Genomic DNA, 20,875 nt, shown 5'->3' on the forward strand with positions numbered 1-20,875 from the left:
TACCTAAAGAAATAATATTGTAAGTATAATTTTTTAAATATAAAATCAAAGAAATTTTTTTTAAAAAAAAGCTTTATATATATAAAAAAAAAAAAAAACAAGCGAAGTGCCTCGGCTCAAGTGCACCATCTATTACCCCGAACACAGAGAAAACCATATGCGTGGGCCCTTCAGTGGGCCCCTGCAAGGAGAGGCTCACTCACCTAGCCATCTTGTTTTTTTTTTTTAAAAAAAAAATAATAATTAGGCGGATGATGACATGCATGGGATTTAAAAAAACCATTTTAATCGTTTTTTCACCTTAAAACAAGAAAAACACCACATACTCCTCATTGAACCATTTTCTTACCTCAAATTAGCTTTTAATCATGCAAAAATTAAAAAAATAAACTAAGGCCCAATCTCCTCTTCTTAGCAAGATACGGGTCAAGACGACTTACCAAGCAGCTTGTAGCTCAATGGTGTAAGGCGCTGCTTGTCTTCTTTCGAACTTCGGTTCGAGTCCTAGTGACAGTGGGACTGGCGAGTGGTTTCTTTCTTATGTCTGTTGGCTCCTCTCTGTGTGATACGCCTGTCACCCCCGCGGTGCCTTACCTGTTCACTGGGCTTGCAGGATGTTCAGTGAACCGTGGGATTAGTCATTGTGCGCGTAAGCTGACCCGAATACCCACATTAATAATAAAAAAAAAGGTCAAGACGACTTTAATAAAACTTGTTTTTATTAAATAAAATTCATTAATATTAAAATAAAATTTTTATCATAAAAATATACACACCCGATCACTTTTACTTAAATATAAATAAAATAAAGTTTTCAATTAAAAATAGAGATATTAAAGCTAAAGGGTCAAATAAAAAGTCAATGAAGAATATGTGAATTAAATTGCATTTTCCTGTAGGAACATGAGATATGCCGTATTGATTTTTTCTTGACCTGGTTTATATTATTTTTTATCCCTAAAATAGTTAAAAAACACCACATATTTCCTTTGATAAACCTTTTTTTAGTCTCAAATAAACCTTTAATCATTCAAGGGAAAAAACACTTTAATAAAACTTATCTTTAACAAAATCAGTTTTTTTGTCATTAAAATATAACTATCTGACCATTTTCTTTTATTTTTTTAAATTTAAAATTTAAAATATAAATAAGATAAAGTTTTAGATCAAAACTAATAATACTAAAATTAAAGAGATCAAAGAAAAAATCAGAAGAATATGTAAACTAAATCACATTTTGAAATCTTATCAAAACCATTATTCCTCAATAATATATGAAAAAAAAATTATTAACTCACAAAACATCAAAACCAACATATAAAAATATAAAATTAAAAAAAAATTGATGATCAAAATGAAAAAAAAACAATCACAAATTAAAATTCACAATGAAACTATCACATGAAATGTTTTTTAAATTTTTTTAATTGTAATGGAATATATACGCCTCTTACCAATGAATTTTCCAAGAAAAAAAAAGTCAAAACTTTCTATAATTTTAAAAAGGATAAAAACACTAGAGACTTAAAACGCAGCCGTTTTGAAGTAAAACACTTCGAACTACCCTCCAATTCCAATCCACCGCCTATAAAATCCGTTTCCTCCCTCCTCACCTGCTCTTCCTCCTTCACGCCAGCAGCTCAAAGATGGTCCAATTCCACGAACACATAATAACAGACCTCTTAGAAGACCCCGCCGGCGGCCTCGTAATCCTTTCATCTGGTCTATCCCTCCCAAAACTCGTCTCCTCCCTCCTCTCCCTCCACTCACCTTCTCAAGGCACGCTTTTAATCTTCTCCCCTCCTCCCACCCTTAAATCCCTAATTCTCCACCACCACAACACAAACCAAAACCCCATCGAAATCACCGCCGATCTCCCTTCTCACCACCGCCTCTCCCTCTACTCCTCCGGCCAAATATGCTTCATCACTCCCCGTATCCTCATCGTCGACCTCCTCTCCAATAAAATCCCTACCTCCTCTCTCGCCGGGTTAATCATCCTCAACGCTCACTCCATCTCAGAAACCTCCACCGAAGCATTCATAGTTAGAATTTTAAAATCCTCTACTCAGAATAGAAATCAGAATAATAGTAATGTGTTTTATATCCGCGCTTTTAGTGATAGGCCACAGGCGATGGTGTCTGGTTTTTGTAAGACGGAGAGGTTAATGAAGTGTTTGTTCATAAAAAGATTGCATCTGTGGCCGAGGTTTCAGGTTTATGTGTCGCAGGAATTGGAGAAGGATCCGCCAGAGGTTGTGGATGTGAGGGTTCCGATGAGCAAGTACATGGTGGGGATACAGATGGCGATTTTGGAAGTTATGGATGCTTGTTTGAAAGAAATGAGAAAGAGTAATAAGGTTGACGTGGAAGATTTGACTGTTGAGAATGGGTTGTTCAAGTCTTTTGATGAGATCGTGAGGAGACAGTTGGATCCTATTTGGCATACCTTGGGGAAGAAAACTAAACAGCTCGTTTCGGATTTGAAGACATTGAGGAAGTTGCTGGATTACCTTGTTAGGTATTCTTTTTTGTGTTCTACCATAATGTATTATCTCATTGTTGTGTAAAATTTATGTATTTATTTATTTAAAAGTGTTGGTTGATTTGTGGTTTTAGGGTTTAGTTTGATATGGAAGTTTGGTTAGGTGAATGAGATTCGATTGGTTAATGGAGTTTTTAGGCTAGTTTTATATGCAGGTTAAAGTTCTCAAATTTTGAACTGATGTCCGGGTTAGCCTTTTTGGGTATGTTCTATTTGAGAATTTTCAATGAAATGCTGGGTAAATTCTTTTTTGTTCTTGTAGGTTCTAGTAATGTAACTTGGGCTCATAAAATTTTGGACTGATTTTGATGAGTTATTGTGCAGGTATGATGCAGTAAGTTATTTGAAGTACTTGGATACGCTTAGGGTGTCACAGAGTCTTCAGTCTGTTTGGATATTTGCAGAACCCAGCTATAAGATATTTGATTATGCAAAGAAGCGTGTATTCCGTTTGACAAGATCAAGTAATGTGAAATTAAATGAGCAGAGTAAGAACAAAGTAGGAAAAAAGAGAAAATTAAAGGGTGATGACAGTAACGAGGGAGAAGGTGAAGTTTCATTATTGTTTTCTTCTTTCTTTTAACCAAGCACCTCTACGGCATTAGTTTTGATAATTTCTCATTCGGAAATTTTCCTAGCAGCTGATGGTACTTCGTCCTCAACTACAAGTAGTGGGGTTGTGTTGGAGGAAGTTCTGGAGGAGGCACCAAAATGGAAGGTGTTACGTGTGAGTGAGTGAGTTCCATTTTCTATGCTGTCTTATGGTTGTATTGTAAGCACAATTGAATAAATTTATTGAAAATTTGGTTGTAACTTTTCACATCTAACCAACTGATGCATCTTGGAAAGAAAATTTGTCTCTGATTCAGCTTCGTTTTTGCACTTCTGTCATAATTTTCTCTGGCTCTACCAGTGCCTGTTGTTGTTTTGAGCATATTCGTTAATTTTGGATTTACCAGTCTTAAGTTTAGATGTGACACTTTTACTACAGGAGATACTACAGGAGATAGGGGAAGAAAGACAAAGGGTTGAAAGTGGAGAAGAAGATCAGGTTGAAAGTGAAGGTGTTGATAATGGCATTGTTCTGGTGGCATGCAAAGATGAATGCTCATGCATGCAGCTTGAAGATTGCATCATGCACAGCCCTCGAAAGGTTGTTTGATATTTTTTTAGTTTTGTTTTCTTATTCTATCTTTTATCTTGATCATATGTTGAAGTGCTTCGCAGAGTAGAGGCCAAAGCACGTGCATGCACTTTGTTCCAATCTGTTGCAAGGGCTTGTGCCCCATGTGAGCGCTACCTGTTTTGTCCCTAGTGAAGCTCTTGCCTGCTTGTAGCTCTTCACTGCATAGTTCCTTTCCAGTCTAGAAGTTCAATTTTTATTTTTTTCTGGTGGAGTTATATGTAGTTTTCATCTGTGGTCCCAAGGATAGGATGTAAAGTGAAGGGTTATCTTCCCTTAGCAAAGCTCAATGTCTCTTTGAAAGCTGTAGGCAATTATCTATTTCAATTTGGTGAAAAGTGCATTTAGTGATGTTTTCTCCTTGGTGTTGTCTGGATGAGTATGCTAAATGTGACTAGTTGATAGTATATTTTTCTTATGAAGGTGTTGCAAGAAGAATGGAAGAAGTACTTGTTGAGCAAAGTTGAGCTAGGTGGCTTGCCAGCACCTGAGAAAAAGAAAGCAAAACTAAAGCCAAAGGAGCCCAAAGGATTTGGAATTCTTGACGGAGTTGTTCCTGTAACGACTATGCAAAGTGCGGAAGCTAGCAGCACAAACAAGCAGGAACATGATGTTTTGTTGGCTGCAGCATCAAAAATAAGAAATCAGTATAAAAGGGGACTGGTTGTTGAAGATGAACTGCAGCCTCTTGCTGACAGCAGCAGGAAAGCTGCAAAAGAAAAGGGAAAAGAATGCAAGAAAAGAGGCCAAGCAAATGGTCAGGATTCTGGAAGCAAATATAATGACAGCAATATTGATATGGTGATAAAAGATTTGCCAGAAATATCTGGTTCAAAAAACAAAAGCCAGACAGTTGAAAATGATCAAGCTGCCATAGATGGTTATTATGAAGCAAATTTGCAGCAGGCATCAGTTGACAAAGGGGCTCTTCAGAGACATGCTGAAGAGCTAGGCCCTACAGGATCTCGAAATGCCAAGCCAATACCACCGGTGCACTTTCATGCTCTGGAAAGTGATCGGCCTATACTTGACATCTTAAAGCCTTCTGTAGTTATTGTTTATCATCCAGACATGACGTTTGTTCGGGAAATTGAAGTCTACAAAGCTGCAAATCCCTCAAAAAAGTTGAAGGTGTATTTTCTTTTCTATGAGGATTCTACTGAAGTCCAAAAGTTTGAGGCTAGTATTCGCAGGGAGAATGGAGCATTTGAATCTTTGATCAGGCAGAAATCACTGATGATGATTCCAGTTGATCAGGTACGGTCATTATAAATTGTATTTAAATATTTGCAATCAACAAATCCATTCATCTCTTTGAGAAAAAAAACCCTTAGGGATCCGTATTTACTTTCTGATATCTGATCAATATTAATTTCTAATTTTGCTCATGTGGATTTCACTTGGTTTTGGATCAGAATGGACATTGCTTAGGATTGAATGTTTCCATAGAGCCACTAGCTTCAAGTTATCAAAACTCAACCAGAAGGGCTGGTGGGAGAAGGGAAATTGAGAAAGAAATGCAGGTATGTGATAGCGTTTTGGGCATTCAGGATGAACTGTTTTTCTCTTCTCTGCTATGAAGTATGATATTGAGGAATTGCTTCATTTTCAGGTCATTGTAGACATGAGGGAGTTCATGAGTAGCCTCCCAAATGTTCTCCACCAGAAAGGAATGAGCATAATACCAGTTACATTGGAAGTTGGGGATTATGTTCTCTCGCCATCAATATGTGTAGAGAGGAAGAGTATCCAAGATCTTTTTACGAGCTTTACATCAGGCCGGCTTTACAACCAAGTGGAAACAATGGTGCGCTATTATCGAATACCTGTCCTTCTGATTGAGTTTTCACAAGATAAAAGCTTTTCATTTCAGGTAAACTAACTTCATCAGATGAAAGAGGTGGTTCTTAATCAGGCGTAATGCTGTGCTAGTTTGATTAATTGGATATAATTTTGCAGTCTGCAAGTGATATTGGTGATGATGTCACACCAAATAGTATTATATCCAAGCTGTCATTGCTTGCTCTACATTTTCCCCGCCTGCGAATCATCTGGTCACGCAGTTTACATGCTACAGCTGAAATATTTGCTTCGCTGAAGGCAAATCAGGATGAACCTGATGAGATGAAGGCAGTTAGAGTTGGTGTCCCGTCAGAGGATGGTATTGTGGAAAATGATGTCAGGTAAGATGCATACTGCCTCTTTTTGCATCCTTGATTTATAAGCTCTTAACATTGCATTTTGAACTATGATGCTTTGTGTGGGAAATGGGAGTTAAAAAAGTAAATCTTCGGTGGGGTGGATAAATCTGGTGTAGTCCAGGGACATGCTATTTGCAATGCTGTAATCAAGAAGGGACTTGATTGTTGAATTTTGCACGTGAATTTTCTTTTGGGGGGTTGGATCTACATTTTTCTTTTACTTGACTTGGTATGCATGCAAACATAACTAGGACAAAACGGTTCTTGTCATTGTGCTGTTTCTTCCCAAGGTTTTTTTATTATGATTTATACCCTTTATCCATTACAGAGCGGAGAACTACAATACATCTGCTGTGGAGTTTCTGAGACGGCTCCCGGGGGTCACAGATTCAAACTACAGGGCCATAATGGATGGATGTAAGAGTTTAGCAGAACTCACACTTCTTCCTGTAGAGAAGCTAGCTGAACTAATGGGTGGCCAGAAGGCTGCCATGACTCTCAGAGACTTCCTTTACGCAAAGTACCCGACCTTGTTATAATCTGGTTTCACATTACTTGATTGACACTTCACAGAAAATGTACCTAAATGTATTCATTGGAGAAATGATCCTGATCTGAGTGAATAACGGGATAGTAGGCCTGGCATAGCCATAGCTTTCCCATGCTGTATTTGCTTATCAATTCATCTCTATTTTTTCTTTTTCAATTTAACATTTAACATTCTGTTACTTCCATTACCTATCTACCTGTGTCCGCGAAGGTGAGTAAGGTTATTGGAAGACTATTGTATCCTAGACCATGGAATGGCTTCTCCGATTTTGGTTTTTGAGAGCAAAGCGAAGGAAGGCACTACGTCGACTCCGATTTTGGTTTTTGAGAGCAGGGTAAGGCACTACGTCGACTGGACCGGTCGAGATAGAGTAAAAGGGTTTATTTATTTATTTTTATTTAATGTTAAATTCTAAACATGGACAGGAGTTTCAAATCACACCAAACATATAAATGCATGAAAATCCAACTAAAATGATTTTTTTTAAAAAGACAAATTGAACTAGATCGAAATAGAACGATTGAGTGGGAGTTTGTTTCTTTTTTCTTTTTGTAAAAAAGAACCGAGCTATTCTGTATGTCTTGGCAGGTTAAGATGTAATAAACTTAAATTTTTTTTATAGCGTTTCTGACTTTCTTTCTTTTTTTTTTCTTTCAAAAAATTGGTTTACTTTCTCGATTTTTAAAATCTGAAATCAAAATTAATTTGAATAGAATTTGTTTTTTAAAAAATTCAATTTCATTTCTTAAATTGTTTTTATAATTAAATTAGATATTGATTTTTTTTAAAACTAATTTGGATTATTTAGTTATTTTGGTTACCCACTCAGATTAACAGAAACTCTAAACGGCGTGAGGATTGAAATGGCACAATAGAAACATTTTACTGAGACTCCCTGCTATGAGTGCTTCTTTTTTTTACTCGTCCCAAAACTTTTTTTTTATTTTGTGCTGTTTTTAGAGGACTAAATTGTAGGTCAGTTTAAGTTAATTTCTAATAAAATAATTAATTAAAGATAAGAAATTAAAATAAAAAAATAGAGAAAATTGATGGCTTTTTCAAACTTTAAAAATGTTTATTGGGTACCTCATCCTTTCTAAACTATAAATTATGAATCCCCTTTGATTTTCAAAATTTCAAACCAAAGTTAATTTTATTACATTTTTTTATTTTTTTAAATTTTAAATCAATAGTTCGAGAGAAATTCATTGAATTGTAATAGTAAATAGAGAAAATTAGCATTGATATTAATTCTAATTAATAAAATGGTTGATCTTCATGTTAATGACTTTTATTTAATAAAAAGAATTTCACTTAAATTTTTTTATTTTAAAATTGTCTAAAAAATATATTTAAACTCAGAAAAATTTCTAGTTTAGGGTTTTTGTACTTTCTTTTAAGGTTATTGATGAGTTTATCAAGATATCTAAGATATTTTTTAGATATATTTGAGTTAAAAATAGATTGAAAATTAATTTTTTTAGCAAAAAAACCTAAAACCTAATTTTTTTATGATCTAAATCACCAAAAAACTAGGCTAACGTATAAGATGATATTTGTTTTTTTTTTTTTTCAAATAAAAAGAGGAGAACATGTTATATACTAATGCTATTAATAAAAATAAAGTCTTAGGTATCATACCAAGCTTTTTTTTATGAGATTAGCGTATAAGCTAGATTTTTTATGGTTTAAGTATAGAAGTAAGTCCATGTGTCTTATTTATTTTTGTTTTATATATAATTTATTTTTATTTTTATTTTTTAAAAAATTATTATTTTATTTTAAAAAATATCTCATGTACTTGATCAGTATTTAATTAGATTATTTTAACCATAAATTTTACAAATTAACAGTGGTTAGCTTAAGTTTTTTTATGGTTTTTTGAATTAGATATTTTTAATTCAAACTTCATCATTTAATCATTTTTTTTTGTATTTGCTGAATTTAAAAAAAAAATCCGGCTCAATTGATCGACTGACCTATTCCATAGCACCATTTATCCATATATTTAAATAAAATAAAAGATTAATCGTATATGTTGATCCAAATAACTATGATTAAAAATATATAATAATAAAATGGGATTAGGCAGGCACGCACCCGCACCTAACCATTACTAACAGGGAATGATGACGCATAAATCTGATTTATTAAATAACAAAAATATCTTACAACCAAACAAACAAACAAACTGACGTGGCAAAACATTGACTCTTAAACATTATTATTACGGATTTGCCCCTTTCTTCTTTATATCAGCCACGGCACAGCCGATCTCTTTCCTTCACTTCTCGTCCCCCATCATCAAACAAAAAAAAAAAAGAAGGAAAATGGCACTCTCAACCACCCTCAGCACTGCAAGACCATCCATCTCCCCTCTCAAACCCCAAAACTTTACCTCGACAACCAGAAACCCTAACCTCAAACCCAAAACCACTTCTGTTTTTGCCTCCCTGCGCTCAACTCCAACATCAAAGCCCACAATCTCTTCCAACTGGGCCTTAGACAGCTGGAAATCTAAGCCAGCACGCCAGCTTCCTGATTACCCGGACCCGGTTGAACTGCACTCGGTGCTCCAGACCCTTACCAATTTCCCGCCAATTGTGTTCGCGGGCGAGGCTAGGAAGCTTGAGGAGAGAATTGCGAGTGCTGCTGTGGGAGGTGCCTTTTTATTGCAAGGTGGAGATTGTGCTGAGAGTTTTAAAGAGTTCAATGCCAATAATATTCGAGATACTTTTCGAGTTTTGCTCCAGATGGGTGTTGTTCTCACCTTTGGTGCTCAAATGCCCATCATCAAGGTCCCTTGTCTTAAAAGTTTTTTGTTTTTTTATTGTTGGAATTCTTTTTTGATCAAATGGGTGCTTAGGTTTTGCTGCTTTGTTTCTGACCTCTTGCTAGTTGTTACTCTTTATTTTTAGTTTGTTTGTTGATCATAGGGAAAATCTGCTTGGCTTGGTGAAGATGGAGCATTTGTGGTACTAACGTATTTGGGACGTTTTTTTGTTGACTTCATGACAGGTTGGTAGGATGGCAGGCCAATTTGCAAAACCTAGATCTGACCCCTTTGAGGAAAAAGATGGCGTGAAGCTACCGAGTTATCGAGGAGATAATATTAACGCCGATGCTTTTGATGAGAAATCTAGGACACCTGATCCTCAAAGGTTGATCAGAGCATACCTCCAATCTGTTGGCACCTTAAATCTCCTTAGAGCTTTTGCCACTGGTGGATATGCTGCTATGCAAAGAGTGTCACAATGGAATCTTGACTTTGTAGAACATAGTGAGCAAGGAGACAGGTAGTCCTGAGTTATTTCCTGGGTTTATAAGTTATTATCTGTTGGTTAGATTTTTCTTTACCCTCATAGCTAGTCTACAACTTAAGGAATATGTTTTTAACAATGGTATAGGGTCACAAGAACTAGGTCACGCATGATGTTGGTGATACCTCGTTCATTTTTCAACATATATAATTTTGTGACTATGCACAATAATGGCCAAAATAAAGAACTCCCAGCAGCTAGGTAGAATCCAATTTTAGAAGCATTTTCTGTTAATAAGATTTGTAAACTTGATTGGTTATCAACTGTAGTCACATTCTATTAGCCAACCAAATCTCCAAGAGTAAGATTGGCCATAAACACATTAACATTTGGAGTTCTTAATTGTAATTTAATAAATGTGCTTGTAACAGATTCATGGAACTTGCACGGAGAGTTGATGAAGCTCTTGGCTTCATGGCTGCTGCTGGCCTCACTATAGATCATCCTGTAATGAACACAACAGAGTTTTGGACCTCTCATGAGTGCCTTCATTTACCATATGAGCAGGCTCTAACCAGGGAGGACTCAACAACTGGCCTCTATTATGACTGTTCTGCTCACATGCTTTGGGTAGGTGAGAGGACCCGGCAGTTGGATGGAGCACATGTTGAATTCCTACGTGGTGTGTCCAATCCTCTTGGCATCAAGGTAATAATGGCTATTACAATCTCTTACTATTTGAGATGCAACCTAATACTCCCATACAATTTGTAATTATGATGTTCTTTGGTTGTAAATGGTCAAACAAACATGATTTTTGTGCGAGTGGTTTATCAGGCTTGTGGCAACTGTAGCACCTGCAATTATTCTTTGACGAGAACGATTATTTTGATTGCTGAGAAGACTTGAATTTTACCTCAAAACATAGGCTCACTTTTACTTAAAAATGTGAAAATTCGCTTGTCCATACCTTTAACCCTACTTGGAATTCAAACGTGACTTGAAGAAGTGAGGACACTTAATCGTAGGCTTCACTTTTTTATCCAGCTTTGTTTATGAGCAGTCTCTGGTTTTAATTATGAGTACTGAGGCCTGTTTTTGATTCCTCTGAAACCACTTTACTGCAAAAACATCTCTGGTTAAAGGTTTATGGATCAGGGCATTTGAATTGATAGAGTTCGCTCTTTATGTGTTTCACTTAGCTTGAATTCCGTAATAACTTTCTCTTCTTTTAGTTTTTATTTTAATCTCACTGCAACTTCCTTTTCTTGGTGTCCCCCTTTGTGGTTTCTTGATGCCTGGACTTGTCACGCAGGTGAGTGATAAGATGGATCCAAAGGAGCTTGTGAAATTGTGTGAAATTCTTAACCCGCACAACAGACCTGGAAGACTGACAATAATTACCAGAATGGGAGCGGACAACATGCGGATTAAACTCCCCCATCTGATAAGAGCTGTGCGCCAGGCTGGGCTTATAGTCACATGGGTCAGTGATCCCATGCATGGTAATACGATTAAAGCTCCATGTGGTCTCAAGACAAGGCCATTTGATTCAATCAGGGTAAGAAATGAACTCACCAAACTCGATACTTCGTAACTTCAAAATGAATTGTGTGCTCATGATGGTGTTTTAATGGGAGGTATATTTACTCGTCTCAGGCTGAGTTGAGGGCATTCTTTGATGTCCATGACCAAGAAGGTAGCTATCCTGGAGGAGTCCACTTAGAAATGACTGGGCAGAATGTAACGGAGTGTGTTGGGGGGTCAAAGACCATCACTTTTGATGACCTCAATTCCCGCTATCACACACATTGTGATCCGAGACTGAATGCGTCTCAGTCGCTGGAGCTGGCATTTGCCATATCAGAGAGGCTGAGGAAGAAAAGGTTAAGAGCTGGTGATGGTATCCTTAGCGGACACAACACTGGTTCTGTAGCGTAAGAAGCCTAGCCCCATGTTTTGATTTGGTGCAATTATATTAGCGTGTTATGTTTTCAGTCTTTCTGCATCTGTGAACGTAAAGACTTTCTGTGAGACAAATTTTGCATTCTCTACGAGGCACTGGACCCTTCCAAGTTGTAAAACTATACTTGTTTGCTCCTCCCTTGCTCTCGCACACGCACGCATTCCACCAGGCACACTCTAGGCAGGTTTGAGTTTCAAACAGTTGCAAAAAAGTAAGTAGTGCGGCGCAGAAGCTTTATCTGAAGCAGCAGGAACGGAAGGAAGCCAGCACTTAATTCACTTCAACTTGAAATATTTTGTTATGGTAGACAACGCTTTCTGGCAACCTTTAGTCACTAGAAAATCAGGCCAGAGGTTTTCAACCCTCATTAGAAAACACTTCAGTTTTCATCTATTTTTTTTTTAATATAATTGATTTGTCAAAATATTCTCTCTCTTTTTGCAATTTTTTAGTGAATTTCTACTCTCTCAAAATTCAATGATGGAAAAATAATTAAAATAAATTTTGAGAACCAAAATAGAAAATAAAAAAAATTAAGGGACAAGGTTGTGAGTAAACAAAAAACACGAGGGACACAAAAATGAGATTTGTCACGTAACTATAACACTACAATAACGTGAGTAGTGGTTTTGTCTCTCATTGCATAGTGAATTATAGTATTATTCTTTCAGCAGATTTTATAATATATTTATAACTGTGATTGCGATTATAATAATAATATAAAAAAACTACAAAGAAAAATACTGTGGGCATGGACTTAATTTACTATTCCTTGTTTATAATTACTTTTTTTTTTCCTTTAAAGAGAATCAATGGGCTTGCCTCCTTTAGGGTAATTTGATCTTTGTATATGGTCCATTTATCATTATAAAATTTATAAAATTGCTTAGAAACAATTTGGTGTTTTTATAGATTGGAACAGTGAAAAGATAATACTACCTTTAAAAAACAAATATAAATAAAATGTTGTTGAAGGGTAGTTTTGTCTTATAAATCTAGCTATTTTTATTATATTTATGTTGATTTAGAAACAATTCAATTAAAACAAAATATTTGTCCTTCTTAAAAAAGTTATTATTAATACATGCGGATCATTATGATGGTCAATATTGGACTTTTTTGGTATTGTTATATTCTTCTTGACATCTATTCTATTTTATGGTGATCTTTGTGATATTCTGACCTTCGGTTTGGTGTTAATAGACTTTTATTTTTCTTTTTTTATTTTATTGTTACCGCAGTTTTCATGTGTGACATTTTATAATTTCAAATAAGTCCTTTAATTTATTTTTATTTAGATTTGATTTAAATTTTTCTAAGTATTGCTATTTTATTTGAAATGGTTTATAGATTTGAAATTATTTTTCAATCTCATCATTTTTTATTTTTTTGTGTTAGATTTGATCACTATTCTTTTGACTTTTAATCATCTTGTTTTAAACAATTTTATGAATCTAATGTTTTTTATGATTTCACCCCTTCAATTTCTTTTCCTATATGATTTTATCCTCATGTTTTTTTTTTATATATATTTTTATTATGATTTCATCCTTCAACATTAAATTTATTGGAAATTAAACTTATTAATTAAATATGAGTTTAGGATTTCATAACTTGCGAGTTTAGAGATTTAACCTAAGTTTAGAAAATTCACACAAGTTTTCTTGTTTTATTTTTTAAGCTATTTTTTTTTAATTTTATCTTTCAATATTTATTTATTTTTCAGTTTCTTCCTTGTTCAACTTTTCATCTATTATATTTGTTCTTAATTTTATAGGTTAGCATGGGTTAATAAAATATATTTTTATTTTTTCGTTTTACTCCCTAAATTCTTTTTGTGATTTAATCCTTTGATAATATATTATTTCAACTATGTCAACATTTTTTTGTTTAAAAACAATATCATCATTTGAGTTATTTGAATAGGGTCATCAGTTCATTATTGACCTTTTAGGTTGAGCAAGTACCATTAACATTTTTATTATTTATTAACTTATATAATAATTGATTAATTTTATCTTATATAGTGGTCAAGGTTTATTTTCATTTTAAATATTTTATTACATGTAAAAAAATTAACGATACTTTGACATTTTAAATGTAGTAATTGGATCCGGCCTATAATGAATCATGGATCGTAGACCTAGTCATGTTACTATAGGACTACATTAACACGAATAATAATTTTGAGTTTGGTGCCATGATACGATTGTGGTTATAATAACTATAGCTAGGAAAAATTAAAATATTGAGTTTTGAAAAATTATAACTTGTATCCTATATTAACACAAATTTTTAAAATTATGGTTATATATAATACTCTTTATATCCTATAATTTGGTTGAAATTATTTTTATATATTGAATTTCGAAAAATTATAACTTGTATTCTATATCAATATAAAATTTCAAAATTAATAAAAAAACTAAACTACCCCATGTATATTATATGAGAAAATCACGGTCTCTCTCTCTCGCATTCTCCGTCTTTCCCTTTCCCCCCTCGCCAAACCCCAACCACGTTACTATTACATCACCTCACTGACAACCACCATCACCCAAGTCAATTCCACCCTAAAGCCACATCTCTCCTCCGCCACTCCACAACCATTCAAACCCTAGTCGATGCCACTGTCAACTCCTCATTTCTCTTCTTCACAATTTTGCAGATTATTTTGCATTTACTCGTTTTCTTTTAAGAATTCAACCAATTTTAAAAAGATAGTATCCCTTTGAAAATCTTGATGGGGTTGTGGAATTAAAGATCTAACAATGAATCAGGTCAAAAAGCTTGAACACGGTCAAATTCTTGACAGTAGCCTTTTATGATCTCTTACAAATGGCAAGCAACAATGACGTTCTTGACCTTGATTGTTTTGTGTAATGATCAGAATGCAAGATGGGGTGCAGCAAGACCCAGTACCATAAGCCATGCATGTTCTTAATTTTGTTAGAAGTGCTCGTGACGGTGTTGAAAAATTAGGGAGTTGTTCTCTCATCGAACAAAGAAGATGTCACTGACACCCAGGTAGAGGAAATGCAGACTACAAAAATTGGAGATAGAGCCAGTGATATCGTGGCGTGTGTTATCTGCAGTGGATAGATCGGGGCTGTTGGAAGATGAAGGTGACGACTGTAGTGTTGGTGGTGGTGTGGCTGTGTTAGGATTTAGAAAAGGGAGGAGGAGAAGAAGTTGATGGTGGTGGTAGAATTTTTTTATTTAAATTTAACGCTAAAGTTGTAATATTTAATATAAAAGGTTTTTTAGTTATTAAACAAAAAATTATATTATTTTATAAATAATTATACACATATATATTTTCTTTAACAAAATGCCAAGTGCTAGTACATTCCAAGACACAATATAATTTTTACCGGACCACGAGATTTTAGGACTAATTTTTTTTTTATATATATAACAATAATGAAACGTCATCGTAGTACAATAGTAACGTCCGGTGCTCCAAGGAAATGCGGTGGAAGTTTAATATGTTTTACAACTATAATTATAATCATAATAAGAATGCCATGCCACTGTAGCACAATAGCGGTTTCGATTAATGTGGTGTTATCAGCCCTCCTTCATTTGTTAATTTCAGGCCCAACTAACGGTCGCTATCCGGCCCAATTAGCTTTCCAACCACTTTTTAAGTGAACACACAGCACGACACCAGACACAGAAGCAGCGACCACCCCGTCTCCAACCCCAACGCTTCCGTACGCTCAGTGAGTAACGTAAGAAGTGGGAAGTAGGCGTGGGCGTGGGTAGTGGCGGAGTTGGTGCCAATTCCCTTGTTATTACTTACTACGATTGCCGACTAGTCTGTCTCACTGTGCGCACTTCACACTCACCCGCCCCCTCGCGCACGCTAGCATCATCTCCATCCCCACCCCCACCCATTCCCACTTCAGGCGGTTGCCCCCTCATAAACACTTCCTCCCTCCCTGTACCTCGCTATGTCTATTATAACAACAACAGAAGCCACCAATTTCCCATTCTCTCCTTCTCCTTTACTAACCCACGCCTCTCCTTTCCTCTCCTTGTCATCCTTCACACATCACCACAACCATGGAAACAACGCTTTCTTGTGCGACTCCCAAGCGTGTCCCGCCGCCATGCTGGACCCAAGACGAGTCACTTGCCCTAATCAAAGCTTACTGTGACAAATGGTACTCCGTCAACCGTGGCAACCTCCGCGCCGCCGACTGGGAGGCCGTCGCCGCAGCCGTTCCACCTAAATCGTCCCTCCAGTGTCGCCACAAGATCGAGAAGCTTCGGAAACGGTACCGTGTGGAAAAACAGAAGTGCCTTGAGTACCCAGGTCGGTTTTTCTCTTCTTGGGATTTGTTCCCTTTGTTAGATTCATTGGAAATTGGGTCTCTGGGGTCCAAAGTGGACCAAGAAATCGATAAAGGGCATGGTGTTGGAGATGGGTTTCGCGTGAAAACGTTAGGAGAGAGGTATTTGCTGACTTCTCAACAGAATGGGAAAACCAATGGGGATTTGGACCCAGATGAGGATTTCGGTTTGGACCCAGATCTTGCTTTTCGGGCTACGAAATATAGCAAGGTTCACGGGGGCTTTAATGTTCATGGTGATTATGGAAGTGGGTTTGGTTTTAAATCTGTCGCTAATAAGAACTTGGTATCTGTTGCATTTAGACCCAAAGATTATGTTGGCTTTAAAGGGAATTTAACGGCTAATGTTGGTTTAAATTGTGATAATGGAGGTGAGTTTGGTTATAAAGTAGAAAAAACACAGGGGGATAGGAAAGTTACGCCCCAGGGAGTTAGATTGCCGGATTACAAAATGATTGCTAACAATTATGGCTCGTATGCTAGGGATTTTACTAAAGTTGTCCATAGCTATGGAGGGTTTCCGTTGAAGTTCTTGGGTGATGGAAATTTGGCGTTTCACGGGCTCAACCCGAAGAATTATAACACGATTGACGGGAAGCCCCCTCCTGATTTTTGTGATGATGATGATTACGTGGAGATTGACTGCAGAAATGATAAGAGAGATGAATTTGGCAAAAAAGTTACTAATGGCTGGAGTCACTCACGTACAGGGTTTAGGCCAAAGAATTGTGGCGCTATTGATGGGAACTCGATGTCCAATGCTCGATCTAGGGCCGTGAATGGGTCTGTGAATGTTGGGATGAATGGCATTGGTGATGGAGTTAAAAGAGAGACGGATCCGATTTCTTTGTTGGTGTCAGCAATTGAGCAGGCTACAGAGAGTTTTGTGAAGGTGGAGATGATGAAAATGGACATGGCCTCAGAGATTGAGAAAATGAGGATGGAAATGGGGTTGAAGCATAACCAGATGATACTTGAATCGCAGCAACGGATTGTGGATACACTTGCGAAAGCAATGCTGGAAAAGAAGAAGGAAAGGGAGAAAGTGGAGGTGCTGCCACCTAATTCAAGCAGAAACGGATATTCTCGGGTTCCTGCAGTGGATTTTGAAAGGATCGGTAAAAGCATCGTAAAAGAAGGCGAAGCTTGTTTTACCTGACTTTCAGATCAAGCGCAAGTCGTTGTTGTTTTTGTTTCCTGTTATTCTAGGATGAATCATTCTTTTGTTACAAAGTAATGTTTGCAATGATCCCATTCTCATCTGTAAATATTCTGCTACAGGATGCTAGATATTCTTTTAATCTCAATGAATGGTGCATCTGGTGGGTTTTTTTCTAGCTGCTGAGCACATCGATCACCTTGTTCTTACTGTTCTGATCGTGACAATCGTAAGAAAATGGAAGTGAATGATGGCTATAAAATCATATATTGAAACAAAGAAGAGCGGGTTGTGTGCCAGTGGTGGGCCAACGGTAGTTGGCTCGGTCAGACCAAACAGAGACGAGGACGAGGGCTTGGATTTAAGGGTTCAAATGAGGTTAAATTGCTTGTTATAATTATAGTTTATTTATTTATTTACGGGGATATCCATATTAATTTATATATATCATAATTATTATAATTAATTTCATGGTTCACTAAATATGTGTATTAAATATGTGTATGTATCATAATTAATTTTACAGTTCACTAAATATTTTATAAGTTCAATGAGTATATAAAATATTATGAGAATGATAGATATGCACAATAAAACTTAAACCTAAATATTAAAAAAGGGAACGAACATTTATTTCATAGAAATTTTATCTTTGAATTTAATTATGTTTTTGTGGTAAATTAGATGACCAAGGTGACTGATGGGGGTAATAAGAGCTTACTAAGAGTCGGTTATATATATAGTTTAATTTTATTGGTTGACTCAACCACAAGTACTTTCTATTGGTTGGTTTGTATGTAACTTAATATCGGTTAGGAATGAACATTGTTTGATACCCCGAATATAAAACTTCATATTATAAATTAATCCAATTATTTTAAAAAGTTCATTTGAACTCCAAACTTGTAATTAAGCCATAAAAAAAATTCATAATTCGCATCCAAAACTATATAAAATAAAATAAAATAAAATAACATAAAGAAGACCATGTAAAAAGTGATATTCATTCTATTTACAAGCGCGAATACCGAATGCCCCTAGCAATGAGTGGATACCAATATTAATGTTTATCTTAAGAAAATCCAGAAAAGTTTTTCGGTTATCCAAGGCTCCATTATAGTGTTATTAAGCTATTCTCCTAGCCACCTTTGGGTGTTGCTCGTTTTAAAACCCATGCCAAGTCGCGGATGGGATTCTTAAATTATTTTTAATATAGTATAATAATAAATAATGTTATGAATGTGTTTTATTTTATCATTTTGAAATTTAGAAAAACATAGATATATTTATGCTTAATAAAATAAATTTAATAATAATTGAATCCATTAACTACATTAATATACATAGCACCCAGTACTTTTCTTTTGAATTTATGCATTTTTATTTTTTATTTATTTTAGAGGTTGTTTTTTCTCATCAAGAACAAAAGTGTTTTTTTAAACAATACATCATAGAAATACAATTTATTTATATAAAATATAAAGAAAAAAATAAAAATCACAGTAATATTTTGAAACATTATAAAATATATAAAAAATGAATTTTATTTAAAAAATGATAAACAAAAAAATAAAATAAAATCAGAGAAAGAGTAATAAATCTAAACTAAGATAAATAATTAATGTAAAATAAAATATACATACAAAAGAGGGAGGGTATTAATTAAAAAATTTACAAAAAATAATAAAAAAATAAAGAGAAACTAGGCCCATGCACTTTGCCCAATACTCAAGCCTAGACGCACTTGCCTCTAAACCTAGGTCCACACAAGTGAGTTTATTCTTTTTTTATAATATTTGATTTTAAAAAAAAAATAATACAAATGACATGTTGTTTTCCATATCAAATTCTGACAATATAGGGTAAGGCTAAAAAATAAAATTGAGGTATTTGTAGGTATAAAATTTTATTTTTAATCTGTTTCAATGCAAAAATTTAAGAAATATTTTAGAAACCTCTACAAACCAATTTTTTAACGTAAAGCACGGTATAAAAATATAAAATTAAACTGAAAAAGAATTCTCTTTTAAGCATGATATACATTCTTAAATAAGATGAAAGTGAGAAACTATTGTTATTAAAATTTTTTCACTGAATGAAACACCTTGATACCAAATTTTTTGAACTTAAAGAATAAAAAATAAATAAAATAAACTTTAAAATAAAATAAAAATGGTAACAAAACTCAGGATTAGCCAAGCCTTTGCTCCTTGTTTCACACGTCATTTCTCTTTCTTTTAATTAGGTACGTTCAGTCCTAATTTTATATAATTAGACTATAAAAGAACTCAATGGAAAGGGAAAAAATTGAAAAGAAAAGTACCAGATAATTCATATGAAACCCTAAATCTTTTAGAAATTTAGTTAATAAGATTTAATACCTAATTAACAAATGAACAATTATGATGATGAACCTGCTCCCCTGCATTAGAGGAGGAAGGGGAAAATCAAGATAGATATTATCATATCATGTCATGTCATGCCTTCCTCTTTTCTTTTCTTTTTTTCCGCCACACGCATGCTGTTCTTGGCTTTGCTTTTGCACTCTGCATGCTATTAAAGTACCTTTTATAATATGATTAATTAACCATATATGCATCTCCATTGCAACTGGGAAAATACTCACGAGAACTTCGATTATTAATCTTGAATTTAAATGTAGTAACTCTAATTAATTACCAAAATAATTCCTTATATTCTCAAGGCATGCATGCGCCCTTATTTTATTTTATTTTATTTTACAGTTAGATCATATCTTCGAACTGGGTTTTTCTTCACGCATTGATTTTTTTTTTAATGTAATCTAATTGTCAAGTATAATTAATGAGAAATTATCATGCAGACATAGTTTATCATTTAGTCATGAAAAAAGTCAAGCAGAGACTATTATGATATAGCATTTCACAGGATTTTATCTGTATATCTTAATTATATATATTTATTGGCTTGATTAATCCATGATCAATGATATAATAGATTAAATATCTACCTAACAATCTCTCCAATTATCCATGTTAAAACTAAAGAAAATCATGAAAACTACACTCCTCCTTTTAACTATAGCTCTAAGCTGTGGATCTTGCAGGTTAACAGAAGAAGGGAATGAGTGTGTGTGTGTGTGTATCCTTAATTAATCATGAAGCGAGAAACCCTAGATTAACTATAGGTTAGGCTTTGCAGGTTCCGTTGTGGAAGCAAGCTAATCATGTCTCCATTATGAACAGGATACTAATTAAAAGACGTCAAGTCTTGTCATATTGGATGAAGTAGCTGCTAGTACATGACAAAAATGGAAGAATGCTGGCTTATACTTTTCCGAGAGGTTGTAAAATATTGTATTATTCAAAATGATCTCATTCATCCCCTCCACTCCTCAAAGGAGCATGTTCTTTCAAATATATGATGGTTGCATCACCATGACAAGTAGAACAATAAAGCGAAAGTGCTCAACCACATAAACATGAAGCTATGTGAAAATCTCACTGCCATACTTGTATCTTACAAGTGTTGAAGTAAACTCAATCTAGAAAATCAAGGAAGGCAGCCACCAGCTGTCACCGCCCAGCCACCAACCGATCAGCCGCCAACCGCCAGCCACCGGCCGCCGGCCGCCTTCACACCGTCGACCAAAAACCACCCTCACACTTGAAGGC

At 35.0% G+C, this 20,875-nt stretch overlaps 3 protein-coding genes across 3 annotated transcripts; all 3 read left to right on the forward strand.

Moving 5' to 3' along the window:
• The first annotated feature begins 1,571 nt into the window (after positions 1 to 1,571).
• On the forward strand, positions 1,572 to 6,718 carry UVH1 (Restriction endonuclease, type II-like superfamily protein). Its single transcript, XM_011049252.1, has 9 exons — positions 1,572 to 2,521; positions 2,870 to 3,093; positions 3,187 to 3,272; positions 3,537 to 3,698; positions 4,152 to 4,985; positions 5,144 to 5,251; positions 5,341 to 5,601; positions 5,688 to 5,911; positions 6,258 to 6,718. Exons 1-9 carry the CDS (start codon positions 1,647 to 1,649, stop codon positions 6,466 to 6,468), a joined length of 2,985 nt encoding a protein of 994 aa, XP_011047554.1. The 5' UTR covers positions 1,572 to 1,646; the 3' UTR covers positions 6,469 to 6,718.
• A 2,029-nt stretch (positions 6,719 to 8,747) lies between these two features.
• On the forward strand, positions 8,748 to 11,842 carry LOC105141876 (phospho-2-dehydro-3-deoxyheptonate aldolase 2, chloroplastic-like). Its single transcript, XM_011049253.1, has 5 exons — positions 8,748 to 9,277; positions 9,498 to 9,775; positions 10,171 to 10,447; positions 11,055 to 11,300; positions 11,399 to 11,842. The coding sequence occupies exons 1-5, from the start codon at positions 8,810 to 8,812 to the stop codon at positions 11,678 to 11,680; spliced, it is 1,551 nt and encodes a 516-aa protein (XP_011047555.1). The 5' UTR covers positions 8,748 to 8,809; the 3' UTR covers positions 11,681 to 11,842.
• A 3,466-nt stretch (positions 11,843 to 15,308) lies between these two features.
• LOC105141877 (uncharacterized) lies at positions 15,309 to 17,396 on the forward strand. Its single transcript, XM_011049254.1, has 2 exons — positions 15,309 to 16,606; positions 16,637 to 17,396. The coding sequence occupies exons 1-2, from the start codon at positions 15,774 to 15,776 to the stop codon at positions 17,220 to 17,222; spliced, it is 1,419 nt and encodes a 472-aa protein (XP_011047556.1). The 5' UTR covers positions 15,309 to 15,773; the 3' UTR covers positions 17,223 to 17,396.
• The last annotated feature ends 3,479 nt before the right edge of the window (positions 17,397 to 20,875 follow it).

The sequence above is a fragment of the Populus euphratica genome, unplaced genomic scaffold (genome assembly GCF_000495115.2).
Source record: "Populus euphratica unplaced genomic scaffold, PopEup_1.0 scaffold134.1, whole genome shotgun sequence".
Classification (NCBI taxonomy): domain Eukaryota; kingdom Viridiplantae; phylum Streptophyta; class Magnoliopsida; order Malpighiales; family Salicaceae; genus Populus; species Populus euphratica.